Source organism: Oncorhynchus tshawytscha, linkage group LG15 (genome assembly GCF_018296145.1).
Source record: "Oncorhynchus tshawytscha isolate Ot180627B linkage group LG15, Otsh_v2.0, whole genome shotgun sequence".
NCBI lineage: Eukaryota > Metazoa > Chordata > Actinopteri > Salmoniformes > Salmonidae > Oncorhynchus > Oncorhynchus tshawytscha.
The window spans coordinates 35,370,799-35,394,006 of record NC_056443.1 but is presented as its reverse complement, the minus strand read 5'-3'; the positions used below and the strand labels follow the sequence as shown (position 1 = coordinate 35,394,006).

The 23,208-nt window shown below is 43.0% G+C and overlaps 1 protein-coding gene across 5 annotated transcripts in view; it reads left to right on the top strand.

Annotated features, from left to right (window-relative positions):
* Positions 1–434: 434 nt before the first annotated feature.
* LOC112214854 (glucosidase 2 subunit beta) overlaps positions 435–23,208 on the top strand; it is a 278,290-nt gene continuing 255,516 nt past the window's right edge. For all 5 annotated transcript variants that reach the window (XM_042298486.1, XM_042298485.1, XM_042298488.1 and 2 more), the window contains exons 1-6: positions 435–647; positions 1,408–1,524; positions 4,270–4,365; positions 6,523–6,580; positions 8,880–8,997; positions 10,799–10,940. In XM_042298486.1, coding sequence (XP_042154420.1) covers positions 545–647; positions 1,408–1,524; positions 4,270–4,365; positions 6,523–6,580; positions 8,880–8,997; positions 10,799–10,940 — 634 coding nt within the window. In that variant the 5' untranslated portion in view covers positions 435–544. The remainder of the gene's footprint in view (positions 648–1,407; positions 1,525–4,269; positions 4,366–6,522; positions 6,581–8,879; positions 8,998–10,798; positions 10,941–23,208) is intronic.

The window sequence follows — 23,208 nt, the reverse complement described above, 5'->3', positions numbered from 1 at the left end:
AGTCAATGGATAAGTTCTTTTGGGGTGGCAGTGTAGCCAAGTGATTAGAGTGTTGGACTAGTAACTGAAAAGGTTGCAAGTTCAAATCCCCGAGCTGACGTTTTGCCCCTGAACAGGCAGTTGACCCACTGTTCCTAGGCCGTCATTGAAAATAAGTACTTGTTCTTAACTGACTTGCCTAGTAAAATAAAGGTAAACTTTGATGAGTAATTTGTAAATTAAACAGTCAATTAATTAGATATCCTATCAGTCAATGTAGACTTTCTAAGTTTATATTGCTTGATTGCAAACATATTTTGTTTATATTGCTTGATTACAAACATATTTTGTCTGTGTTAAATACATTAATGCTAGTTTTAAAATATTCTAATTTTACAGCGGGGCTTTTATTTTGAAACGTAGACGGTAAAATCCATGCACATGTCACGTCACATGACCATGTTTCAGGAAGCGTTGATAGTTCACGGGGAAATGTTAAACTAGCTTGCTAGTTTTTGAGTGTAAAGAGCATTTTAACTGCTTTGCAGCCCTCTCTAAGAGAGTAATGTTCACAAACTGTTCCCTCGGACATTGTCATATTGTCATTGCTGTGATTCTTTGGTCCATTTGTGTAGACTCGCGGAAAATCAGAGGAATTTCTTTGTCGTGTAAGTCTTTCCCGAAGTAAACAAATATTATGCTGTTGCAAGATTAGCTACATAGCCTGGATTAGCTGGTAAACAAAGCAGCCTCTTAGCACATCTTTACAATACTTGCATGTTTTTTTACCAAACTAGGCCTAGTGAACTTGTTGAACTAGCTAACGATAGCTATCTAATTAGTTTGAGAATATTACAACATTTGAATTATCCTTTGCTTTTTCCCAAGTGTTGTGACTGTCAACAAATCAAATCACATTTTATTGGTCACATACACATATTTAGCAGATGTTATTGCGGGTTTAGCGAAATGCACCTGTCATTGAATCACACATTCAGTCTGGCTATAGGCTAACTATAACATGCAGTAATGTTTTGAATGCTTTTAGAATAGAGTAGAATATACATCTTTATTTTTTAATGTTTTAAAATTGTGTCAGCCCGGAGATATTTGAACCGGCAACCCCCTCGTTATGTGGTCCATCTCTCTAACCTACCGCCGACCCCAACACGAGCTGGAAAGTCAATACCGTATGAGACTGTAAACAAATGATGATTAATTAAGACAGTGTGGAATGAGAGAGGGAGGTCTGATGAACATAAAGTGGCAGAAGGGGTATCCATTTTGATTCCCCCCCCCCCATTGGGGATACATGGGTGGTCTGTAAGCTGATGTGTTAACCACTACCAAGTTTGTAAGTCAAGAATGTCAACACATCACACATGCCCATGACGATTTCCCCCCCCCTTGCTCTCTCCCTTTTAACAGATAAGAGGTTTTATAGAGAAAGAAAGTCCTTCCTGTGTATCGATGGGTCTAAAATGATCCCTTTTGACCAGGTGAATGACGACTACTGCGACTGTATGGATGGATCAGATGAACCAGGTAAAGAGGCTCGTGGTACAGGTTTCCCCTAATCACAAACAGAAGATCCCGGGTCTTTATTCATAAAGGGTCTCAGAGTAGAAGTGCGGGGATACAGCTGTAAACAGGTGTCAATCAATGACTTTCAGATATTTCAATGGGTAGACTTTATAATGTAATTGAAGTCCTTGTTTAGAGGTGGTAAGTTACCCGTGGTAAGTGGGTGGTAAAACCATGATTTACCTGGTTGGTATAGTGATAGAGGAGGGTCTAAGTGTGTCTATATATCAGGTATACATGAGCAGGGAGTGTAGGGAGACAACCAGTGCTCTTACACTGACTAGATAACAGCTCTACTGATTCTTGGAGATCCCTGGTTTTGATTTAGTTTATATTAATGTATAAATATTATAATATAATATATTCACACTTGCTGAGATTTCAAGTTCTCGTGAGTTTCTTTGAACTCAAGGAACTAGGTTGCAAGCGAAAATAAAATCGGGTGTCAAACTCTTTTTTTTTTTTTGCCCCGGGGGCTGCATTCGATCATTGATAGACAAACCTTTTTCAGGTCTTGCCATAGATTTTCAAGCTGATTTAAGTCAAAACTGTAACTCTGCCACTCAAGGACATTTGCTGTCTTCTTGGTAAGCAAGTCCAGTGTAGATTTGGCCTTGTGTTTTAGATTGTTGTCTTGCTGAAAGGTGAATTCATCTCCCAGTCTCTGTTGGAATGCATACTGAACCAGGTTTTCCATAAGAATTGTACCTGTGCTTAGCTCCATTACGTTTATATTTTATCCTGGAAAACTCCTCAGTCCTCAATGACTACAAGCATACCCATAACATGATGCAGCCACCACTATGCTTGAACATATGGAGAGTGGTACTTATCACTGTGTTGTATTGGATTTGCCCCAAACATAACACTTTGTATTCAGGACAAAAAATGAATTGCTTTGCCACATGTTACAAACTAGATGCATGCTTTGGAATATTTTTTAATTCTGTACAGGATTCCTTATTTTCACTCGGTCAATTAGGTTAGCATTGTGGAGTAACTACAATGTTGTTGACCCATCCTCAGTTTTCTCCTATCACAGCTATTAAACTGTTTGAAAATCACCATTGGCCTCATGTTGAAATCCCTGAGCAGGTTCCTTTCTGTCCGGCAACTGACTTAAGAAGGACGCCTGTATATTTTTAGTGACTGGGTGTATTGATACACCATCCACAGTGTAATTAATAATTTCAACATAATCAAGGGGATATTCAATGTCTGCTTTTTCGATTTTTACCCATCTACCAATAGGTGCCCTTCTTTGTGAGGCAATTGAAAAACATTGCTGGCCTTTGTGGTTGAATCTGTGAAATTTGAAATTCGCTGCTCGACTGAGGGACCTTACAGATAATTGTATGTGTGGGGGGTACAGAGATGAGGTAGTCATTCAACAATCATGTTAAACACTATTTTTGCACACAGAGTCCATGCAACTTATTATGTGACTTGCTAAGCACATTTTTACTCCTGAACTTATTCAAGCTTGCCATAACAAAGGGGTTGAATACTTATTGACTCAAGACATCTCAGCTTATAATTTTTATATATATATATATATATATATATATATATATATTTCTCTCCAGAAAACTTAATTCCACATTGACATTATGGGGTACTGTGTTTAGGCCAGCGACCAAACATATCACTTGAATCCATTTTGAATTCAGGTTGTAACACATCAAAATGTGGAAAAAGTCCAGGGGTGTGAATACTTTCTGAAGGCCCTGTATTTTAGGGATTATTATCGAGCCTGACACAGTCAACAAACTGTATGTTTGTATCATTTTTTTTGTTGCTATTTTAAGGAACATTCAGTTTGTTTCTGCCCCATTTCCCCCCCCTTTTATTTTTCAACTCGGTCCTTCCGCTGGCCAGATTGGACCCGGTCCGTATGTTTGACACCTCTGTACTAAATGAATCTACTGGCACAATGAAGAATATGTTGTTATAGTGGGTGATGAGGAATAGAGTGAATCTTTAGGCCAGACATATTTTTTATTAAATGTTTAACAAATTTCATTTTTGGAAAAGTGAGGCGATAGAGCGAAACAAATTTATTATTATTATTTTTTTAAAGATTAAAAAGTAGGGTCATTATAGCAACTCCAGTTCTACACCCAGCGACCTAATCAGGAGATTCTTGGGGAGGCTAAAAGAGGCATAATTCCACCATAATTATTTTATTGGAACATCATTTTAAATTATAATTTTTTGCCTTATTGTGCAATTGATTAAGTACAACTTTTCACTTCTTCAGATATATATTTCCTTTTTTTGAAAACATTTAAACATTCAATTAAATCTGTATCGCCTTATTATAATGTAATTGAAAAGTGGGCTTTGGAAGTTTGTTTGTTTTTAATTAACACATTCAGTACGACTCATCTAACCATCTGCCCCTGCAAATCTGGTCTGGTCCCAGAAATTAAACATCCATGTGATTATTTGCTGGACACTGCCACCCTAAGAGTGACTGTGGAAGTGCATGTATTTTCCTTCACAACCCCATTCAAGTTTTAAGTTTTAATGTCACATGCACAAGTATAGGGAAATGCCTTTTCTTGCAAGCTTCATATGAAGTATAAAATCAGATGAGCTGGTTCGACATGAATTATTATTCCATTGAAAATATGCTTCCAATGATTACCTTAGTAATGAAATGCAGTCATCACAGACTTACCTTTGAACTTTGCCCTCTTTTAGGCACTGCAGCCTGTCCTAACGGCCGATTCTACTGCACCAACCTCGGCTACCGCTCTCACTACATACCATCTTCACGTGTCAATGATGGCATCTGCGGTAAAGTTTTCCCTATTGTGCATGGCTAGCAAACTGTAGTGTACTGCACTGTAATGTACTGTAATATACTGCACTATACTGTACTTAACTGTAATGTACTCCACTGTAATGTACTGCCCTGTAATGTACTGTAATGTACTCCACTGTAATATACTGTACTTAACTGTAATGTACTGTACTCTACTGTACTCTACTCTACTGTACTGTAATGTACTGTACTCTACTGTACTGTAATGTACTGTACTCTACTGTACTGTACTGTACTGTAACTGTACTGTACTGTACTGTACTGTACTGTACTGTACTGTACTGTACTGTACTGTACTGTACTGTACTGTACTGTACTGTACTGTAATGTACTGTACTCTACTGTAATGTACTGTACTCTACTGTACTGTACTGTACTGTAATATACTGTACTCTACTGTACTGTAATGTACTGTACTCTACTGTACTGTAATGTACTGTACTGTACTCTACTGTACTGTACTCTACTGTACTGTAATGTACTGTAATGTACTGTAATGTACTCTACTGTAATGTACTGTAATGTACTCTACTGTAATGTACAGTAATGTAATGTGATGTACTGTAATGTAATGTACTGTAATGTACTGTACTCTACTGTATTAACCAGATTAGACTATATACATGTTGAATCCATTTGTTACAGCTTTACTGCCTTTACTTTATTAAGCCAGTCATGCTCTTGTGTAAATGTTGATTAGGTAGTTCAAAGACCAAGGCTTAGTTATTTACAATCATCTTTTGATCCTTCACATTGATGCCACGTACTGCTACTGAACGGGCCACACTGTTGTTTAAACTAGACTACAAACATCAGCTGTGACTACAGTGGGCTCCACTCCAGTAGGAAGAACACTGTCTCAGTGATGTCCCACTGGTTGGCTCTTCTCTTTGAGAACACATTTTGAATGCTGTCAAAGATTGACATCTTGGAAGTTGTTCTACTCGCTGCCATTCCCTTTAGTTGAGGAAACAAACTGAGATAAAGAGGCAAAACAGTAAACAAGACCCACCCCCTCTTCTCCTCCTCTCCCTTCTCCCGCTCTTCTCCTTCAACAGCATTCTGTCTTCATCCTCAATTCCCCCCCTCCTCCTCTACCTCTCCTCCTCTATCTCTCCTCCTCTACCTCGTCTCCTTGAACAGCATTCTGTTTTCATCCTCAATACCCCCCACCCAACCCACCCCTCTTTCCCTTGAACAGCATTCTGTCTTCATCCTCAAGCCCCCCTTCCTCCTCTACCTCTCCTCTCTCTCCTCTACCTCTCCCTCCTCCCTCTCTCTCTCCTCCTCTAGCTCTTCTCCTCTCCTCTCTCTCCTCCTCTTCTCTCTCCTCTACCTCTCTCCTCTCTCCTCTCCTCTCTCCTTCTCTCTCTCCTCTCCTCTCTCCTTCTCTCTCTCCTCCTCTACCGCTCCTCTCTCTCCTCCTCTACCTCTCCTCCTCCTCTACCTCTCTCTCCTCCTCCTCATGGCGTGTGAAGCCTGCTGCTGTAAATCCTTTAATTAGATCATTTTTGTCCCCCCTTCCCTCTTGTCTCTGAGCGCTGCAAGCTTTCAAAAAAAATGGAACGTTTCCCGTTATCGCTGCCCCCCCCACTGTCACAGGCTTTCCTGGCTGTTTGTGATGGCACACGGCAGCAGCAGGCGATGGAGAAAAAGAAGGAACTAAGGGAGGGAGGGGTTTAGTGTCTGACTCCGGTAGCATTTTACCTTCTCATCCTCCCGCCTTGAATGGAGCCACTTAGAGTTGGTGGTTTGTCCTCTCGGCTCAGTGAGAGCTTTTAACCGTGTCGGGCTCTGGCACTCTAGCTACTGCTCAACCAATGGGATACCAGCGTAATTGAGGAATTTCCAACTGTGACCGCTCTCGTGGCCTCTGGTCGCTCCCTGGCAAGTCCCGAGAATGAAATCCGACCTAGCTAAGTAGTAGTTATTTTGTCAGGTGCTGAACATAGCTGTAGGCATCAGCAGATTGGGATTTTTAAATGGCTGCATTTCAATGATCAATAAGAACGCACAAGAGAAGTTTCAGAGGTCAATGTGGCACTCGTGTCTTTGTTGAGATCTCTTGTTCTTGTGCACCTCATTGATTTGCCTGGTGTGTAAATGCCTTTTACCGTTCTTCCCTCCAGACTGCTGTGACGCTTCAGATGAGTACAGAAGTCAAACGCCTTGCCAAAATACCTGCAGGTCAGTTGGACGGGGGAGTCCGTACTTCTAAAATCATACACCTTAGTTCAGGGGTGGACACCTGCTTGTTTTCTTTTCATTTGGCGCTTATCTGATAGCTCAGAGTAGACACCCCTGGTTGCCCAGGTCTAGCCCAGAGTAGACACCCCTGGTTGCCCAGGTCTAGCCCAGAGTAGACACCCCTGGTTGCCCAGGTCTAGCCCAGAGTAGACACCCCTGGTTGCCCAGGTCTAACAGAGTAGACACCCCTGGTTGCCCAGGTCTAACTCAGAGTAGACACCCCTGGTTGCCCAGGTCTAGCTCAGAGTAGACACCCCTGGTTGCCCAGGTCTAACTCAGAGTAGACACCCCTGGTTGCCCAGGTCTAACTCAGAGTAGACACCCCTGGTTGCCCAGGTCTAGCTCAGAGTAGACACCCCTGGTTGCCCAGGTCTAGCTCAGAGTAGACACCCCTGGTTGCCCAGAGTAGACACCCCTGGTTGCCCAGGTCTAGCCCAGTGTAGACACCCCTGGTTGCCCAGGTCTAACTCAGAGTAGACACCCCTGGTTGCCCAGGTCTCTAGCCCAGAGTAGACACCCCTGGTTGCCCAGGTAGACACCCCTTGCCCAGGAGTAGACACCCCTGGTTGCCCAGGTCTTGCTCAGAGTAGACACCCCTGGTTGCCCAGGTCTAACCAGAGTAGACACCCTGGTTGCCCAGGTTGCACAGAGTAGACACCCCTGGTTGCCCAGGTCTAACTCAGAGTAGACACCCCTGGTTGCCCAGGTCTAGCCCAGAGTAGACACCCCTGGTTGCCCAGGTCTAGCCAGGTAGACACCCCTGGTTGCCCAGGTCTAGCCCAGAGTAGACACCCCTGCCCAGGTCTGCCCAGGTAGACACCCCTGGTTGCCCAGGTCTAGCCCAGAGTAGACACCCCTGGTTGCCCAGGTCTAGCCCAGAGTAGACACCCCTGGTTGCCCAGGTCTAGCCCAGAGTAGACACCCCTGGTTGCCCAGGTCTAGCCCAGGACACCCCTGGTTGCCCAGGTCTATCCCAGAGTAGACACCCCTGGTTGCCCAGGTCTAGCTCAGAGTAGACACCCCTGGTTACCCAGGTCTAACTCAGAGTAGACACCCCTGGTTGCCCAGGTCTAGCTCAGAGTAGACACCCCTGGTTGCCCAGGTCTAACTCAGAGTAGACACCCCTGGTTGCCCAGGTCTAGCTCTAAATCAGTTGCTGTGGTGTACTGTGATCATTTGGAGCTGGAATGTGTTCCCATTGGCATGCCATCCGACATCCCAATTGAGAGCACCTGTTTGAAATGGATATGATTTGCGTTTCAGAAAGGATTTTTTGTTGTTGGTATGAATAGCCGAATAAATATTCCTGTTGTCCTGACCGTTCCGTAGACATATGTGTAGGGGATCAGAGCCTGTTGGGCCTACGTGACAATGATAACCAGTGGACCTTTCTCATACTGTATGTTAGCACCAGGGGGCGTGTTGTCACTGTGCTAGAGACAGAGGGCTGTGTTGACATAATAGGATTCCTTTAGCAACTCAACCCTTAATGTGAATACATCATTGGATAACAAGAGTTCAATAGCCACCACCTCATTGGCTTCTCATTTTGCCGTCTTATTGTGCTTGTTTACCAAATAGAAGTAGAATGGATAGTAACAACAGCAGCCTCTCAGTTAAATTGAGACGTTGTGGATATTTTCCTTCGGGATAATTGGTTCGTTTCCAAACGTCTAAACAACCCTTTTAGATTTGGTGTCAAAACAACGAAGGGCTCTAATTCCACTTAAGAAATGCTTGAAAGGAAAAAATTATTCTTTAAATATATATACGAGGTGTGCGTACATTTTTCAGAAGCATATTATTTAGCTAGACTCTCTTATGACTCCCAAGTCAAAGCATAGCCACAACCTCAATTAGTAAAACACCCCTAATTGCATCGATGTTCATTGCCACGACTAGCACATGGGTACACCTTTGGCAAACACAAGCACCAATATAGGATTAATTTAATTATGCCATATGCCTCAAAACTGCGATCAAACAAAAAAATTATACCTAATTTTCGACCTCACAACCTCCCACCCTCTACTGTATCTCGGGCAAATATCTGCTCTTCCACAGAATCCTCCTCTAGCTCATGTACCAAGTTATTTTCCCATTTGGACTGGGGGAGTACACTGTGAGCCCTCCAGAATTGGCCCATGGCATCACTGTTAGAAGGGGATGGGAGGTGTCCGTGGAGACAACAGACAGGGGGTTTTTCTCAGTAGTGACGGCCGCGTTTACTTTCTTCCAGGAATCTGGGACAGAGGGAGCGAGCGGAGGTGGAGGGCCAGACGAGGGTCCTGGGTGAGAGGCTGAGACTCAAGCAGCTGCTGATTGAGGAAGGCGTCCTCACCTGGCGTGAGAAACAGGTAGATATAACAGTGGTAATATACACTGGCTCCCTGTCTGACCGTCACCCAGGGAAATCAGTGTGTTCCTACCCTGCCCAATCCTCCACGTCTCCTAGACATATAGTTGATACCGGAATACATGTTGCAACCATGCCACGTGTTGCTATGGTTACTGTTTAAACTAGCACCTACCCTAATGTATGTACATGCCTAACTACTAACACAATGTTATAACAGCTGTCATGCTTAGTACCACCACCACCACTACTACTACAGCCATCCATAATCACTCACATCCACCATACTTAGCCGACTACGATGACACGCAATAGTCAGCCGACTACGATGACACGGCATAGTCACGCAATAGTCACGCAATAGTCAGCCGACTACGATGACACGGCATAGTCACGGAATAGTCAGCCGACTCAGTCGCAACACAGATGCACACACAGACACCCTCCTCTGATTGCCAGCTGACAGGCTTCTTATACCCAGGGCACGTTTCGTTGAATATTTCGGGTCAATGTTCTGTTTCTGTGTGTAGGTGATTGACAGATCCAGGCTTGTACAACCCCCCTGCCCCTACTGCAGTTCTTGATCCTCTGTTCTGAATGTGTCTCTTTTGATATGGCAGAGTGCTTTAGGGGCTACTCCTAGGAACCTTACACAATGACCCCAAGGGAACCTATCCTGAGGGGAGACTGTTAGAAGAACACCAGACGTTTTAGAGACATTACTGGAATAATGTATCCTATTGGAATTGTGCACATATTTTTTCATGTTGACTCAACAGTTCCTTCCAGTGTACTGAATAAATAATATTTTGTATTATGTTTCTGTTTTGATTTACAAAATGATTGAGGACTAGATTGAATGACAGTCCATACCGTAAAAGAGAATGAAGGACATTCCAACTTTTTTGTAAATCTGCCATCAAAGTTTGCCACCAAAATAATATAGTTTTTAGTCTTGTGTCGGTTGATGGTAGCTACTCATGCTAGCATGTTAGCACTTAGGCTAGTTGTTTAGGCTTTAAGTTTGATAATGTAGTCTGGAGGCACTTGTTTACCCAGACAGTGCTATACATTGGAGCAGGTATGCTCGGCGCTAACTCAAAATGGACTCCATAAATCACTCTGGCTGCTGAATGTGGATAAGGAAGGAACATACCCCAGAAAGCTAGTCATCCCTATCGTAACCGCAGCTCTAGAATTCATCATTGCATTATGAGAAACTCTCAGAGGGGATATTTGAAAGTAATATACACACACACACACACACACACGTTTTGTTCATTAATTGGACTATTACAGAGAGTGATGATAGTCTATGCTTCTCTGTCATTCAGTGTCATTTTGGTGCCACGGCAACACAGCCTGGCGCTGGTGATTTAAATAGTCCATTGTGTAGGCCTCTCTGCTTTTACAGCGGAGCTGCTGCTGTGAATACAGAGAGAGAGAGAGAGAGAGAGAGAAAATAACTGAATAGGAGGCTCAATACTTGAGATTCATCATTAAATCCATTCAGGCCCCACTCTTTAAATGAATGAGATACAATTTAAGGAGTTGTACATTTGCACCCACTCCATCACTTCCATGACTTCTACACAACACATTTTGCCCCCCACCTCTTTCCTTTTCATACAGTCGAAACATGCACAGAAAGGTTTTTATGCCATTAAGTTTGCCCAAGATATACCGTCTTAACTTTTAATTAGTAACGTAATTACGTAATAAATGTGTGATGCGTTGTAATGTTGCGTTATGGGCTTATGTGTTGAGTTGAGGCTGTCTTCCATTTTGTTTCATCTCCTCAGGCTCAGCTTCGTGACCTGCAGCGGGTCTCTGACGACCTACAGACCCAACTGGATGATCTCAGGAAGGAGGAGGCAAGGAGGAAGGAGGAGGCAGACTCACTCAGAGAGCGGGAGATAGGGGCACGGGATACGGCGGACAACAGTAAGTGTCATGACAACCAATAGAGTAGTGACAGGGGCTACACGGACAGCGATTGTTAGGCCAGTGCTCGGGTCAAGCTTCCATATAAGGTGATAGTAGGTTGTTGTCAGAGTAACGGGTCATGTTCCATTCTTTGATGGAAGTGAATTGACCCCAACTCTGCAGGGCCGCATTTAGGGTGACATATTGGAGGGCCACAGTTAGGACGAGGTGTGTTTTAAAAACGGCTGCTTTCCGCATCGTAGAAATATGTATATCGGAATGCTGACTAACAGCATATTTTCATACGGCTTCCTTCCTGTCCATCCTCTTGATGTTGGAGGGACAAGTTTACTCTGAGTCATAGGGAATATTCCCTTACCACAGTGTGAGTAGGGTTGCAAAGCTACTGGGTAATTTATCAAAGTTACCCGAATCGTCAGTCATTTTGGTAGAAAACAGAAAATCTTTGGCAATCTATCATAACTTTGGTAATTTAATATATAGTATTCATCAATATCTGTGTCCATATGGTTCAAGAGAAAATAGCCAAATTTAATGAAAAAAAAAGCATAGAATCAACAAAATAAATTGTCCAACTATTTACTTTTTTCAAAACTGTTTTGACGGTAAAACATTCACAACATTTGCATATTTACGTAATAAAAAATATTTAAAGGATATGTCATACTGAAACCCTCATATTGAACACCAGAGGTATTCACTAAGATAATGGTTTATGTTAAGGATAATGTTTTACTGCTTTCTCATTCTATTTTAATCATTTGATATATTTTACATGTGATAAGGCCACAAAGAATTACAGACACCTATGATAATCTGAAGGACCCAAAAGGGCCACGAGATATCTTGGTGATTAGATTACATAAAATCTTTGAAAGACACCAACATTCTGGTAGTTTACTGGTAAAGTTTCCAGTAGGACATGCATTTAATACTGCTTTTCTGGGGCTGGGGCTAGTTGGGTTTGGTTGGGGAAACTCATGGTTTTACACTCCCTGTGCAGGGACTTCAAATCCATTACGTGGGGGGCAAAGCAAAGGTTTGGATATTTAAATTGGATCAGAATTGGGCCTCTGTGTAGTTTGCATAATTAATCGCCTGTGATTCAGTGGCAAAGTGGGAACAGAGAGCGGCAGCCAGGAAATCCCGAATGAATTAGTCACTCACTTTATCAAACATTCCCATTATACACCCCCCCCCCTTCCCCTGTCAACCAATCTTAATGGAGACATAATTTAATAGGCCACCATTTTAGGCAGCCTATGTGTTATTAGTAAGGCCTAAATGTTAACTGTGGTATGGTGTTGTACCTAGATCTTCCCTCCTCTTCTTCTTTTCATTTACAACTGTCCTCCGTGTCCTCGAGCTTCAAGATTGATTCGCTGTCGAGGCCCATCTTGCCACCTCCGGGTGGGGGAAAAAAAGTTTTGGATCGGGGCGGTGGAAAGGTCACTTGACTTTGGCATCGCCGCCGAGCCCCCATCCATCAGCCTCCCGCGGTGCCAGCTGACCTTTCCCAGGGGCACGTTTTAATGACACGTTAATGACACGCGTGTGTGTGCGTCGCCTCGGCCGTGTTCCGGAGGGGCACACGGTCTCCCTTTCTGCATCCTTTTCATCACATCTTCTGGGCGTTAAACCCATTCGTTTTCACTTCCCACGCTAATGACTGCTTTGTTTTGGGGGGGTAGCATGTAGCTGTGTATGTTCTGCAGACTCATGGCCATTTCTGTGTGTGGAACTGTAGATGTGTATTTCGGGAATCAGTAGGTATGGTGAGGTTTTCGTCGTCGGTTCGAAAGGCAAAGTGGAGCTAGCCGACCAGCCAGCTATCCAGAACCACGATGCGTGACATTAAATATTGATTAATTCAGGACTCGCGTTTTTACACAATAAATGAACAGCACTTTATAAATCCCTGATGGTCCCTTAGCGTTACTGTTTGGTGTCGTGAGCCGGTCAGGGAGCCTGTCAGGGAGCCTGTCAGGGAGCCCGTCAGGGAGCCGGTCAGGGAGCCGGTCAGGGAGCCTGTCAGGGAGCCTGTCAGGGAGCCTGTCAGGGAGCCTGTCAGGGAGCCTGTCAGGGAGCCGGTCAGGGAGCCGGTCAGGGAGATGCATGCCTTCAGATATCATTCCCCCGAATTAAATCGCACAGGCCAACCTGAGCGAACATGGACGTATAAATATTTACCTTGATTGGATATATGTTGTGGTCTGATTTTTCTCTAGGTCCTTCATTTTTCTGCTTGTGTTTGCTTCAGTCATTATATATGCCATTCTGACTCTCTCATGTTCCCTTGTTTGTAGAGGCAAGCAGTCTGCTACATCAGTAGATCCCGTCTTTATCCGTTCATATTATGGTATACCTTTTGTTTGTTTGCGGGTTCGTTTTCTGCGTGTAGATTTGATCAGTGGTGTAAAGTTCGTAAGTAAAAATGACTTTAAGGTGATACTTAAGTATTTTTTGGGGGTATCTGTGCTTTAGAATTCTCTGACTACTTTTACTTCACTATAATTCCTAAAGAAAATAATGTGCCTTTTACTCCATACATTTTCCCCTGACACCCAAAAGTACTCATTTCATTTTGAATGATTAGCAGGACAGGAAAATGGTCCAATTTACGCACTTATCAAAAGAACATCCCTGGTCATCCCTACTGCCTCTGATCTGGAGGACTCACTAAACAGAGAACATCCCTGGTCATCCCTACTGCCTCTGATCTGGTGAACTCACTAAACAGAGAACATCCCTGGTCATCCCTACTGCCTCTGATCTGGTGGACTCACTAAACAGAGAACATCCCTGGTCATCCCTACTGCCTCTGATCTAGTGGACTCACTAAACAGAGAACATCCCTGGTCATCCCTACTGCCTCTGATCTAGTGGACTCACTATACACACGTGCTTCGTTTGTAAATGATGTCTGAGTGTTGGAGCGTACCTGGCCATCCGTAAATTAAGAAAATGGTGCTGTCTGTTTTGCTTAATATAAGGAATTTGTAATGATTTTCTCTCAATTCCATTTACTTTTGATACATACGTATATTTCAAACCAAATACTTTTAGACTTTTACTCAAGTAGTGTTTTACTGGGTGATTTTTCACTTTTACGTGAGTCATTTTCTATTAAGGTATCTTTACTCTTACTCAAGTATGACAATTGAATGCTTTTCCCACCACTGTAGGTTTGTGTGAATGCCCTCTGTATGTTGTACAATGCATCATTAGTGTGCATGTGTGTGTGGCTTGCGTGTGTGTGTGTGTGTGTGTGTGTGTGTGGCGTGAGGTACAGGGTCTTGGCGTATTTAAGCAAAAAGGCACGAGAGGGTGTGGTATATTGGCCATACATCACAAACCCCAGAGGTGCCTTATTGCTATTATAAACTGGTTACCAATGTAATCAGAGCAGTAAAAATAATTTTGTTTGTCCCCTGGTTTACGGTCTGATATACTACGGCTGTTAGCCAATCAGCATTCAGGGTTCGAACCACCCAGTTTATAATAGCATTCATTACCTCTGCTTATAGTAGGTCTCATGCCTCCTTGTTGCCAGTTCCTGGAGTGGTGAACTGAACTGGCAAGTCCCACCTCTGTTAAGCAGGATGTCCTTCTGTTTCATCTGCATCCTTATTGATTGCTCAGGGGCCTAAACATTTCAGACTGCCTTTCCCTTCCCAGCTACAACCAAACATGATGATATTTTAAGCGACCACATTCCACACACCACTAAAGCGTGAAACACAAAAACAAAAATAGGTACTTATCACAGTGGGAGGCCGTTCCTTCTCTTGCGAGAAACAAAAGCGTAAGCTGCTGCATGCCGACCCTGTAGTGACGAACCTACCGAGTTTATTTGTAGTATCGCAATGCTCGTCAGTGGCCAACAAAAAGTGCATGTTCGCCGTACATCCACGGGTGAGCAAGTCACTCTTCATATGTAGGCTATGGGGTGGTAGCTAGCTAAGTGCACAGACGCAATGCACACAACACTAAATTCTTCACCCAAGCTAGGAGCTAGTAATGACATCATAATTAAATCACATTGGATTAGCTAGTTTCCATAATTAAATCACATTGGATTAGCTAGTTTCCATGAAATGGCTGCCGAGTTAGTGCAGTGTCAGTAGCTAGCTAGCTATGTTGTGCTAGGTATATGAATATGCAAACGTTAGCTAGCTAGCAAAACATTTGGCTATGGGCTGCTACTGGCAGTATGGGATTATGGAGAGTGTATTCAATTGTTCTTCATCATCTTGCTAGGTAGTTATCTAGCTGAGGCCATCTGGCTAGTAACAACAAGGGTTTATTCTACAAAATAGCAACATTAGTGCCAATAGCTTGGAATCTAGACCATAAGCAATGCGCACATATACTCTATGCATTGCCAAACAACACTACTGCCACCTTCTGGTTTGGAGTATGTTAACAAGGCTGAGTGGCTGACGACTTCCAAGGTCTTTGCTGTGTGAACACAAAAGAGATTGACTGCCAACATTCTGTTCTGAGGTGCTAAGTACTGTCGAACAGGCAAACGTTTGACAATCCTACCGGTGTGTTCGGAGCTTTAACATTTTAACCAGATTCCTAGTAAATGAAATATGTTATCTTCAATCAATTATTTATTTACTCCGCATGGTTTATTTTAGTCCTCTTCAGCATGGCGAATAAAACAAAAATATATAATCTAACAAAAAGTAAACCATAAATTCACAGACATTATGGCCAGTAAGATTGATTGTAGGAACTTTTGATTCATCCCATCATGGATTCCACCCATCATCATGGATTCCTCCCATCATCAAGGATTCCTCCCATCATCATGGATTCCTCCAATCATCATGGATTCCTCCCATCATCATGGATTCCTCCAATCATCATGGATTCCTCCCATCATCATGGATTCCTCCAATCATCATGGATTCCTCCCATCATCATGGATTCCTCCAATCATCATGGATTCCTCCCATCATCAAGGATTCCTCCCATCATCATGGATTCCTCCAATCATCATGGATTCCTCCAATCATCATGGATTCCTCCCATCATCAAGGATTCCTCCCATCATCATGGATTCCTCCCATCATCATGGATTCCTCCAATCATCATGGATTCCTCCCATCATCATGGATTCCTCCCATCATCATGGATTCCTCCAATCATCATGGATTCCTCCCATCATCAAGGATTCCTCCAATCATCATGGATTCCTCCCATCATCATGGATTCCTCCCATCATCATGGATTCCTCCCATCATCATGGATTCCTCCAATCATCATGGATTCCTCCAATCATCATGGATTCCTCCCATCATCAAGGATTCCTCCCATCATCATGGATTCCTCCAATCATCATGGATTCCTCCAATCATCATGGATTCCTCCCATCATCAAGGATTCCTCCCATCATCATGGATTCCTCCCATCATCATGGATTCCTCCAATCATCATGGATTCCTCCCATCATCATGGATTCCTCCCATCATCATGGATTCCTCCAATCATCATGGATTCCTCCCATCATCAAGGATTCCTCCCATCATCATGGATTCCTCCAATCATCATGGATTCCTCCAATCATCATGGATTCCTCCCATCATCAAGGATTCCTCCCATCATCATGGATTCCTCCCATCATCATGGATTCCTCCAATCATCATGGATTCCTCCCATCATCATGGATTCCTCCCATCATCATGGATTCCTCCAATCATCATGGATTCCTCCCATCATCAAGGATTCCTCCCATCATCATGGATTCCTCCAATCATCATGGATTCCTCCCATCATCATGGATTCCTCCCATCATCATGGATTCCTCCCATCATCATGGATTCCTCCAATCATCATGGATTCCTCCCATCATCAAGGATTCCTCCCATCATCATGGATTCCTCCAATCATCATGGATTCCTCCAATCATCATGGATTCCTCCCATCATCATGGTTTCCTCCCATCATCATGGATTCCTCCAATCATCATGTATTCCTCCAATCATCATGGATTCCTCCAATCATCATGGATTCCTCCCATCATCATGGATTCCTCCAATCATCATGGATTCCTCCCATCATCATGGATTCCTCCAATCATCATGGATTCCTCCCATCATCATGGATTCCTCCAATCATCATGGATTCCTCCAATCATCATGGATTCCTCCAATCATCATGGATTCCTCCAATCGTGGGCCATTCAGTCAAGCTCAGCATTTTAACCCGTAAAGATATGGGCCTTTATCCAGTCAGAACCAAGCTAAAAACCCTCCAAATGGTAACAAAGAATGAGATTGATGAGGATTAAATGATCAATATAAACAGAAGTATCCCTTTAAAAAATAAATAAACACTGACCCTTCATACCATCTTTTCTGTCTTTTTATATCTGTACATGTCAATATGTGGGAAATACCAACACAGGGGCAAGTAGACATTATGATTCCCACATTGCCTGTGGGTTGCCTTTTTTCTGAGCCAAAATGGAGTCTTCTCCTTTTTGGCTGCAGTTGATCAAGGTCGTCTCTGGGGGTTCATATGCAGATATTGGGGAGGGCCGTGTTATTGGTGCTCTCAAAAGGCAATTGCAAAGCGACGTGTGTCAGGGGGCAATGACTCCGGGAGGATTTAATGGAATAAAGACATTTAAAAAAGGAGTGTTTATTTAAGAACTGTGTGTCTCATCAGTGGTATCGACTCCATGGGTTAGCGGTTTCTCTTTGGAAATGTAATGGGGAATAAAACATTTTTTAGAGTGATGCATGTTGGGAACGGGTGATCAATTGACTTAGAAGTGCACACGCAGACGTTTTTGTTGTTGTTGACACGCCGCCTATGTTAACAGTTTTCGAGCAGCGCTGCGAATGAACTGTAAAGTGTGTTAGCCATCTTCGATCATCGTAGGCTAATCTCAAGCCTGTCACTGTTCCTATTGAGGGAAACCGATCCTTCAAAAGCTTCTATCAAGTCCTAATACGTGCAAGGTACCTCTACACAACTCCTTCCACACAACAGATGTGCACTATCATGTGAGATCGTATTAGTCGGATTAACGTGCGTAAACATTGACTTTAGTCTATTAGCGTTCCTAGATCTCTATCTTAACCTCCAGCGGCAATAATTTAGCTTTTTAAAGGGAAAATGTCACACGTTGTTTCATCACCCATCCCCCCCCATTCGCTAGGCTAACCGATGTTGCTCGACATTCACAGTCTTAATGGGAGGTCTTTGTTTGGCAAAGAATGTTGGGGGAGATTTGTGGTTAAATCCACCTTGAATAAGAAAGCGGGGCACATTAGTGGGGAGGAGGGAGGGGGGCGGGAGCACTGATTGCTCAGGTTGCTTTTTAAAGAACCTTCTTCCTAATGTCCGTGGTATTGGGTTCACAAGGAGGTCAGCAGTCACCCCCCACCACCAATCTTCCCATAAATACAGAAAGTAGTCTATCTACGTAAACCATATTGTCCTCCCCCCCCCAAACCCCTGGATATTAATAGCACTGGAGTTGAATGGGGGGAACCCGGTTACTGGGATTCACTGCCCAAAACCACTCCCTTTTCCCGGGATAAATCACTGCGAAAAAACGGTCAATTATTATAAATTATTTATATGAGCAGCAGCATGGCGTGAAATGGAACTGTTAAAAATTATATGCAATGTCTAAATCTGGCTTCTCTATGGCCTCTGCCTGAGAGAACGCTCAGAGAACGCTCAGAGAATGCTCAGGGTGGGGACAGACAGCCCGTCTCAGTATGGAGCGCAGGTCACGATGCATGTAGACCTATCTTATCATGGTAACTTTTTCTCTTGTGACAGGTAGGCCTACATTTGCTGCAGCATATACTATGCTACAGTAATATAAAGACTGAATGCTCGTCTAATTTTTCCATCTGACATTTTTTTATTGTGAAGATTGTTCTTTTTTTTAAATTGCAGCTACAGACATCGTTTCTTTAAATCAGTTTCTTGCAGTCTTTCTCTCTCTCCATCAACATTCAAATTGCATCCAAAATAGATCATCCTGTTCTAGATTGATATATAGCCCTATACACATTGATGTCCTAGCCTCAGGTAATACATTCAATGCAGTATTGCCCTTATATTTAGCTAATTAATGCATAATAAGCTTCTAACTTACAGCCTTTCTCTTTTGCAATACGCCAAGCACCTGTACTCCACCGGCCTCTCCTTAAAATTTAAAAATGTAAAAAAAAATGTTTTTTTTGGTCCCATGTATTGGATAATGGGCTTGGGCTTATTTAAATATCATTAATGTGTGGCTCATAACATATTTAATATACTGTATGGCTCATCAGGCCCAGGTAGCATCAGGTTAGAATTGTCATGCTGATCAAAACTCTTAACAACCCTAAATAGCACTGACCCATATGCAAATCTTCTCTCTGTCCCATTGTATTGAAGTCTGTCATGTTCCGATGTGGAGCTACAGTTGAAGTCAGAAGTTTACATACACTTATGTTGGAGTCATTAAAACTCGTTTTTAAACCACTCCACACATTTCTTGTTAACAAACTATAGCTTTGACAAGTCTGTTAGGACATCTACTTTGTGTATGACACAAGTCATTTTTTTTTTTTTTTTTTACAGACAGTTCATTTCACTTAATTCACTGTATCACAATTCCAGTGGGTCAGAAGTTTACATACACTAAGTTGACTGTGCCTTTATTCAGCTTGGAAAATTCCAGAAAATGATGTCATGCCTTTAGAAGCTTCTGATAGGCTAATTGACATCATGTGAGTCAATTGGAGGTCTACCTGTGGATGTATTTCAAGGCCTACCTTCAAACTCAGTGCCTCTTTGCTTGACATCATGGGAAAATCAAAAGAAATCAGCCAAGATCTCAGAAAAAAAGAGTCTGGTTCATCCTTGAGAGCAATTTCCAAATACCTGAAGGTACCACTTTCATCTGTACAAACAATAGTATACAAGTATAAACATCATGGGGCCACGCAGCCGTCATACAGCTCAGGAAGGAGACGTGTTCTGTCTCCTAGAGATGAACCTACTTTGGTGTGAAAAGTGCAAATCAATCCCAGAACAACAGCAAAGGACCTTGTGAAGATGCTGGAGGAAAACAAGTACAAAAGTATCTATATCCACAGTAAAAACGAGTCCAATATCGACATAACCTGAAAGGCCGCTCGGCAAGGAAGAAGCCACTGCTCCAAAACCGCCATAAAAAAAGCCAGACTACGGTTTGCAACTGGACATGGGGACAAAGATCATACTTTTTGGAGACATGTCCTTTGGTCTGATGAAACAAAAATAGAACTGTTTGGTCATAATGACCATCGTTATGTTTGAAGGAAAAAGGGGGAGACTTGCAAGCCGAAGAACACCATCCCAACCGTGAAGCACGGGGGTGGCAGCATCATGTTGTGGGGGTGCTTTACTGCAGGAGGGACTGGTGCACTTCACAAAATAGATGGCCTCATGAGTGAGGAAAATTACGTGGATATATTGAAGCAACATCTCAAGACATCATTCAGGAAGTTAAAGCTTGGTCACAAATGGGCCTTCCAAATGGCAAATGACTCCAAGAATACTTCCAAAGTTATGTCAAAATGGCTTAAGGACAACAAAGTCAAGGTATTGGAGTGGTCATCACAAAGCCCTGTCCTCAATCCTATAGAAAATATTTGGGCAGAACTGAAAAAGCGTATGCGAGCAAGGAGGCCTACAAACCTGACTCAGTTACACCAGCTCTGTCAGGAGGAATGGGCCAAAATTTGTGGGAAGCTTGTGGAAGGCTACCAGAAACATTTGCCCCAAGTTCAACAATTTAAAGGCAATGCTACCAAATTCTAATTGAGTGTATGTAAACTTCTGACCCACTGGGAATATGATGAAAGTAATAAAAGCTGAAATAAATCATTCTCTCTACTATTATTCTGACATTTCACATTCTTAAAATAAAGTGGTGATCCTAACTGACCTAAGACAGGGAATTTTTACTCAGATTTAAATGTCAAGAATTGTGAAAAACTGAGTTTATATGCATTTGGCTAAGGTGTTTGTAAACTTCCGACTTCAACTGTACATGGGTCCACTCGGAGATCTAGGGGTATTCCACCAGCTGACCTGATTTTTGACTTTGGAGCGTCTGTGAGCTGCCTTAATGCATGTTTTCTAAAGGTCCACATTTGGCCCATCCATGAAGCCAGCAGGACTTGGTTTAAAAGCACATCAAGTGCACTTGACACCTGAGAGCAAGTCCTTGACATTGATTCCATTCTGTTATTGTGACAAAATGTTCAGAATATATTATTATCTCAAGGATTCTTTAAGATACAGTGCCAGTCAACAGTTTGGACACTCCTACTCTTTCAAGGGTTTTTCTTTATTTTTACTATTTTCTACATTGTAGAATAATAGTGAAGACATCAAAACTATGAAATAAAACATACGGAATCACGTAGTAACCAAAAAAGTGTTAAACAAATCAAAATATATTTTATATTTGAGGTTCTTCAAAGTAGCCACTCTTTTCCTTGATGACAGCTTTGCACACTCTTGGCAGTCTCTCAACCAGCTAAATGAGGTAGTCACCTGGAATGCATTTCATTTAACAGGTGTGCCTTGTTAATTAATTTATGGAGTTTCTTTGCTTCTTAATGCGTTTGAGCCAATAAGTTGTGTTGTGACCAGGTATGGGTGGTATATAGAAGATATTACCAAATTACCAAGTCCATATTATGTCAAGAACAGCTCAAATGAGCAAAGAGATATGACAGTCCATCATTACTTTAAGACATGAAGGTCAGTCTATCGTGAAGGTGCAGTCGTAAAAACCATCAAGCTCTATGATGAAACTGGCTCTCATGAGGACCGCCACAGGAAAGGAAGACCCAGAGTTACCTCTGCTGTAGAGGATAAGTTCATTAGAGTTAACTGCACCTCAGATTGCACCCCAAATAAATGCTTCACAGAGTTCAAGTAACAGACACATCTCAACATCAACTGTTCAGAGGAGACTGCATGAACCAGGCCTTCATGGACGAATTGCTGCAAAGAAACCACTTCTAAAGGACACCAACGAGAAGAAGGGACTTGCTTTGGCCAAGAAACACGAGCAATGGACATTAGACCAGTGGAAATCTGTCCTGTGGTCTGATGAGTCCAAATTTGAAATGTTTGGTTCCAACCACCGTGTCTCTGTGAGATGCAGAGTAGGTGAACGGATGATCTCCGCATGTGTGGTTCCCACCTTGAAGCATGGAGGAGGAGGTGTTATGGTGTGAGTGTGCTTTGCTGTTGAGTGTCAGTGATTTATTTAGAATTCAAGGCACACTTAACCAGAATGGCTACCACAGAATTCTGCAGCGATACGCCATCCCATCTGGTTTGCTCTTAGTGGGACTATCATTTATTTTTCAACAGGACAATGATCCAAAACACACCTCTAGGCTGTGTAAAGGCTATTTGACCAAGGAGAGTGATCTGTATCAGGTGACCTGGCCTCCACAATCACCCGACCTCAACCCATTTGAGATGGTTTGGGATGAGTTGGACCGCTGAGTGAAGGAAAAGCAGCCAACAAGTGCTAAGCATGTGGGAACTCCTTCAAGGCTGTTGTTGAAGGTGGTTGAGTGAATGCCAAGAGTATGCAATGGTGTCATCAAGGCAAAGGGTGGCTACTTTGAAGAATCTCAAATATATTTTGATTTAACACTTTGTTGGTTACTACATGATTCCATATGTGTTATTTCATAGTGTTGAGGTCTTCACTATTATTCTACAATGTAGAAAATAGTCCAAATAAAGAAAAACCCTTGAATGAGTAGGTTTGTCCAAACTTTCGACTGGTACTGTACTTGAAGTTTATATACGAATTTCACACAGTGCTGATTTCTTTTTGCTTTTTTTGCTTTTGTGCCTGTCTCATGGAAGTCTTCCGTGCCCCCCTCTCATGGACGTCTTCCGTGCCGCCCCCTGTCTCATGGAAGTCTACCGTGCCCCCCTGTCTCATGGTAGTCTACCGTGCCCCCCCCGTCTCATGGACGTCTTCCGTGCCCCCCATCTCATGGACGTCTTCCGTGCCCCCCGTCGCATGGACGTCTTCCGTGCCCCCACTTCTCATGGAAGTCTTCCGTGCCACCCCCCGTCTCATGGACCCGTGTCGTCTCATGGGACGTCTTCCGTGCCCCCACTTCTCATGGAAGTCTTCCGTGCCCCCCGTCGCATGGACGTCTTCCGTGCCCCCACTTCTCATGGAAGTCTTCCGTGCCACCCCCGTCTCATGGACATG